This window comes from Exserohilum turcica (genome assembly GCF_000359705.1).
Source record: "Exserohilum turcica Et28A unplaced genomic scaffold SETTUscaffold_23, whole genome shotgun sequence".
In the NCBI taxonomy this organism is placed as follows: Eukaryota; Fungi; Ascomycota; class Dothideomycetes; order Pleosporales; family Pleosporaceae; genus Exserohilum; species Exserohilum turcicum.
This window is the reverse complement of record NW_007360059.1, coordinates 309,937-315,936: the sequence shown is the minus strand read 5'-3', so window position 1 is coordinate 315,936 and position 6,000 is coordinate 309,937. Positions and strand designations below refer to the sequence as shown.

The following is a 6,000-nucleotide window of genomic DNA, read 5'->3' as shown; positions in this document are numbered from 1 at the left end:
CAGTGGGAATACTTGGTAAAATGGACTGGTTACCCGGACTCCGAGAACACATGGGAACCAGCAGCCAACATAACCCAAAAATCACTTAATGAATTCTGGAAGAAGTCGAACCAAATGGCAAAGCGTGGAAAAGGCCCGAAGAAGGCCAAATCGGCCTAAAAAGGCCCAAAGTGACCCTTACCAACAAGAGACATGTACCTTCACCCAATTTTGCCCGATTCTATCGGTTTTTGGGGTGTTTAATGGCATGATGGGGCAACAGGAGGAACAACACGCTACGCCAGGTCCAAGCGCACGAACTAGAGAGAGAACATGTACCTTCACCCCACTTTTCCCGAATCTGTCGGTTTTGGGGGTGTTTAATGGCATGACTACCTAGTATAAATTGAGCTGGGCTAACGTGGGCCAATCTGACCCAAATCGACCCACCCAGACTCACCACAACTCAAAGTGCACTCCTGAATTTGGGGTTAGGGACTTAGAAAACCTTTCAAAAAAAAATTTAAAAGAAAAAAAAAAGAGGAAAGACAATAAGTCAAAACTCTCATTAATTGACTATCAGAAAACGGGGTATCACTTGAGAAAGGAAAACCCTCCACCACCACGATCTACTCCGGGAAGGCCCAATCCGACCCAAGTCGGCCCAAACTGGCCTGTCCCGAACCATCTAGATCCAATCAAACCCGAACCCGAATAAACAAACTAGTTTCCAGCACCCTTGGACTGAACATACTCAGCCAGGCGATCCTTAGCATCAGACAAGGCCTTCTTCTTGCCATTGATCTGACGGGTCTTGACACCCCTAGGATTGCCAGAAAGGCCCTCTTTCTCAGCCTCCATGGTAGCAACCTCAGCAGTGAGATCATCGACGGTCTTCTTGAGGGAGGCCAGGACCATGTCGACCTGAACAGCCTTGAAATTGGTCAGTACAGTCCAATCCGGGCGCGATAGCCCCGATCAGGGCTAAGGGAATCACATACCCTCTTCCTTGGGGTGCCATTTTGGGTCTTGTGCTTCTTCATGATATGGTTGACTTTCTCTTCTTGAAGTCGTTCCAAGGCACCTCGAGCTCGGCCGGAATCTACCAAGTCAGCCCAATTTGGCCCAAAGAGGGCCAATCCAGCCCAAGTCGGGGCAACTTACCGCAAAGCAGTCTCGACCAAGGAAGACGCAGCGCAAACACTTGAAGGTCTGCTGAGGAGCACCACCATCCTCAGGAACCACCACATAGGTCCCAAAGACCTTCTGAACATCCTCATCGGAGCAATAGAGGGCCAAATCAGCCCAAAACAGCCCAAAACAGCCCAAAACAGCTATTGCAGGAATTCTTACCTTCACTAGTAAAGGCAACGCTGCGGTTGCCTAGTGACGTCATTGCGCAACCAGCGGAGCAAGTAAAAGAGAAATTTTTGCCCCACTCAGCCGTAACTCAGGAAGGGCTGCCCTAGCACAACACAGCCCACATAGGGGTGATTCAGCCCAAATAACCCCAAGGCACCGCGAGGCGCGCTGCCATGCCTTCTACCACGTTAGCTGGGACAGCAACGCCCTAAGAGGGGGGATAATGTCAGGAACAGCCTCTCTGTCTGCCTTTCCGGCTTACCAAAAACCCTCCTTAGTCAGCTCTAGGTATAGTTATAAGTCCCAAGCCTACCTTTCTTAGGAGGCTAAGGATTCGTCTCGTGAATATACTACCACTTGCTGCCTACTTGATCTGCTCTTGCTTGTACCGTGCTTATCCCTAACAAGTGGTCTAACACCTGCCTCTCATCCGCGAAAACCAACCGCTTGACCTGTCTTAGCTACTTAGGTAGTTATCCCAGGATCTTATTAGAGCGTTATACGACCGCCTCGCTTTAGCTGGCAGTAAATGCGTTAAAGGCTTATACATTTTATTGAAAGGTCGTTAGCTTGCAGCTTCTTATATCATTATCCTATCCTAAGTACTGCGCTTAAGCTCGAGAGGTTGTTGTGCTTCTGTGCTAGTTCTAAGTCCACCTGCTAGAAGTGCCAGATAAGGATGACCCGCACATCTAGCTTAAAGCAGCTTAGCTATAACCTATCGCTGCTGACACTAGATCTGTGGCTGAGTGGCTATGTGGCTATGTGGCCGCACGGTGCCTTTGCCAAGTGCTCTAGGGCACCCGAGAACCGGCTCAGGTTAGAAGCAAGGCTATATTTGAAAGCTATAGCGTATAGCTTGTATCAACAAACACACCCAGCAACTAAGCTGCAATCAGTTTCCAATACAGCTATCGTGCAACTTCGAGACGCAGTGTAACTAGTAGACGACCATAGCTAAGGCGAACGCTTGCATGCCATAGTTAGAGATAAACCGTCGCGCCGCCCTCCGGCTCCGTAGCCCCGCTGTTAATCCCCCGTCCGACCTAACCACGTCCTCGTCCTTCTCAAGCACATCGCAACCAATATATATATACCAAATAGTAGCTGAATATCGCTTTAGCTCGTTAAAGGGCAACACTATGAGTTAGCTAGCGTCTAAGGAAGGGCGGGCAGGTCTCACCTAGCGGGCATGGCCAGAGATAGAGACCAACTAACATAATATAGTATACTAAGGTCCAAATCTAGGCGTTAGCAAGAGAAGTGAGTATTACCAGAAGAACGTCGTCGCCGCAAGGGCATACCAAGATAGAAAGGGTCTGCATATAGCTAAGTTTACATTGCCTAAGCTAGATTAATAGTATATGTCATCTCCTTAGCTTTTGCGAAGCTAGTTTCATCATCCCAAGCGGACTGATATCCTTCCCTTCGGTCGAAGTTAAGCGCGACAACAGGCCATAGACCGGCATCATTCAATCGACTTGTTTGACGAAACCTGTAAGCCTTATTCCAATCCTTGTTCCCTCGGCAGTCAGTGCAGTCACAGTAAACAGTCGACTTGCGACACTTCAGGCTTTCTCCGGTTTTTGGGATGTACGCGTGTTTGCGGTCCAGATTCTCGACGAGATCGACGACTGAATGCTGCAAGCAACGCATAGGAGCGTCATTGCCCGTTAATCTTTTCACCCGTCCTGTCAGGAGCAGGTCAATCCATTCGCAGAAATATCCCATCGGTTGCCTGAATTTCGTATCCCATTCCCGGTGGAACTGATCAAACCCTTTGACCTGAATGCCTGATCCTCCTTCAACCGCATCGTTCACGTCGTCTTTCGGGTCGTCTTTCTCGAGCTTGGCAATCATTCGCTCAGCTACCCGGACACGAGCGGCAGGCCAAACACCGACATTCATCCCGTCAAGATTGCGACGCCGGTCCAGCTCCTCGTCTATTATGTACATAATGATCCGCAGCTTTTGCAGCCTGCGGTCCTCGGTGAACGATAAGTACCCCGTCTTCGTGCGGAGGATGTGAGCATAAGCCAGATACTGCGCGAGTAGATAGCACGTATAGATTTTCAAGTCATCGAGCCCTTCGTCTGTTGAAAGATGCTGCCGGCTAATAGGATATTCGACCAGTTCGTATATTCGCAGCTGCAAGTTAAATGCCGCAACGAGAAATAGCTGGGCGTATTTTTCTGTCAGATTGGCTATTTCTCGTTTGTGGGTGCGCCGTTCAGTGCGCCAACTCAGGAAAAGACTGAGGACAGAGCCTAGCAAGCCAATTACGGCCACTGTGATAGGAATGATAAGGTCGGTCCTGGCTATGAAGGATCAATTTGATACATAAAACTTCTCGGATGAGTTGTAAAAAGTGCTAGAACTTCGTGTAGAGGAATTTATATTATAAAGGAGAGATGTCGCGGCCTCTAGGGTTCCAATGAAATTCACAAAAAAGAACGGAGGCATCCTGGTTTAGCATGGAAGGTTTGCTAAGTTTATTGAATTCGCTAAACTTAAACCTGTGGCGCGTTCAAGTGAAGGGCGATCCTAAGCTAGTGGATTTGTTCTTTTCAGCTCGTCCTACAACAGTCAGCGATCAGCCAACTCTACTAATAGCCATCTTGGCTGCAAAACGCCACCAAGTCATCGCTAAGTAGTAACGTATTTGGTAGGCTAGTAGCCCAGGAACTGCTGCCTAAGTTAATGGAACTCTGAAGTCACGGCGGCAGTCGCCGGGTCACCCTCAGATCTCAATGTGCCAGGACTGATAACGAGTCCCTGTATGCCACATCGATGCATTTGGTAGAGAGTTTTCGCCTTTGCGGAATGCTGTAAGCATCCTTGTAGCAGCTAATCCTAATAAAAGCAAGTCTGAATTAAGCGATACAGGGGCCCTTGTAGGCTAAGCGTTTCGTGTAATACGCAGACCGGAAGCCGATTGTGCAAGCGAGTGTACCTGCACTAGCACTAATAAAGCGAGTGTATACAAAATCGTCGCGACTGTATTATCATCAGAATCTACCTAGAACCGATAGAAGCAAGTACGCTACTGTAGATGCCCAGGAGTTTGCGATCTGGACGCGTGGGAGAGATGGCAATCTCGACCCCTGAACGCGACCGCGACCGCGACCGCGAAGCGACATCCCGGCCAACCGAGCTACCAGCACCACTGAAGAGGCGCGCAAGGAACACCACCGGGCAAAACGAATACTACCGCAGCCGACCGCTACAGCTAGACCTATCAGCTATGTTCAAATACTAACAGGAAATTCCGCGGCACTATGCTTGAAATAGGCTAGAAAACGCTATTCAGATAATACACTAATAAGCACTAGAAGTAGCCGCATTCGTGGAAGCAACTAAGTTTCCAGCGCCTTTCCCTGGGCAAATTGATGAAGTGGTCCCATTCCTGCACATGTAGCTGCCCACCTGTTCTTTGAATGTACTAGACACTTCCTTGAGGCCGGGGTACCATTGCCCTTCCCCTTCCCCTCCTTCCTCTTTGTATACCGTATCGCATTTATCGTCACTGAATAATTAGAGATCCGACTATAGACTTGATGTGATACTAGATATACCTAAAGAACTGGCAGCACAAGCCCAAGTCGATTGCAATGGAAGCGACATCATTAAGCCTATCGGCGGCTACACAGCGGTTGGACGATATGATTGGTGCAGCACATTCGCTCCATGCTGTCTTTGAGCAAAAGTGCAACTTCGCCTGGCCGTTAGGTCTGTTTATGAGTGCTTAATTTTTTACCTACCCTTCGTGGGCAATCAGCTTGCTCAACCCGGTTATGCTGAAGATCAACCATCATTGTTGATTGGGCGAGAACATTGCCTAAAAACGCGCTCGAAAAGCATAAATGTTGATACCGCATATTGAGGTTAACTAAGTGAAAGTTTAATTTCAAGCTGTAGATGTGACTAGCAAAGATGATATTTCAATTCGCATTATATATTCGAAAATCGATACTCGGAGGTCTCTTTTATTGCTGAATGAATTTTGAGAGGGACTTGATTTATGCAGGCGGGTCCTAATTGAACCGCATCTATTCATCTGTAGGCTGTCCTGCATGGCCAACCAAGCAGTCTAGACTTCAGCAAAGCCAGTTTTGTACATATCAAGAACAGATAGGTTGTTTAGGGTCTATGCGTTCGTTTTCTACCAGGTTCAGTTTGTTGACGCATATCCTCATACTCTGAAGTGCCACTATGATGTCAATAATTACTGTATCACAACTCTTTACTCTCAATTAACTCTCCCTAATCTTTGTCCTATAACTTATATCGACTTGATTCCACAAAACACTCATCTCAAAGTACTATAGGCCCTACCGCTATCCAACTAGCAAAGAGAAGAGACAAGGAGAAAGTTAGCGGAAGCCGTGTCTAAGAGTTGAGAACCAGATCAATACTGCTGCGCCAGATCTAGAATTAACTGCTCTATAGTAGGCTATTCGGCTAACAACTCTAGAATCGAGTGCTGGAGCTAGACTCGCTACGCCTACAATATGCCTTAACAGTAACAAAGCTTCTAGATATCTACAAGATTAGGTATATCGTTAATATTTTCTCAGACTATTGATAGCGTCTTAACAGTTTCGTCCTCATCTAAACGCAACTTTACACCTCCTTTAAAGACTCGGATAACTATACTTA

At 47.5% G+C, this 6,000-nt stretch overlaps 1 protein-coding gene across 1 annotated transcript; it reads right to left on the bottom strand.

Annotated features, from left to right (window-relative positions):
• Nucleotides 1-702: 702 nt before the first annotated feature.
• Nucleotides 703-3,297, bottom strand: SETTUDRAFT_28881 (uncharacterized protein; the record flags this gene model as incomplete). Its single annotated transcript, XM_008028192.1, has 3 exons — nucleotides 703-912; nucleotides 981-1,081; nucleotides 2,886-3,297. The coding sequence occupies 3 exons, from the start codon at nucleotides 3,295-3,297 to the stop codon at nucleotides 703-705; spliced, it is 723 nt and encodes a 240-aa protein (XP_008026383.1).
• Nucleotides 3,298-6,000: the final 2,703 nt, after the last annotated feature.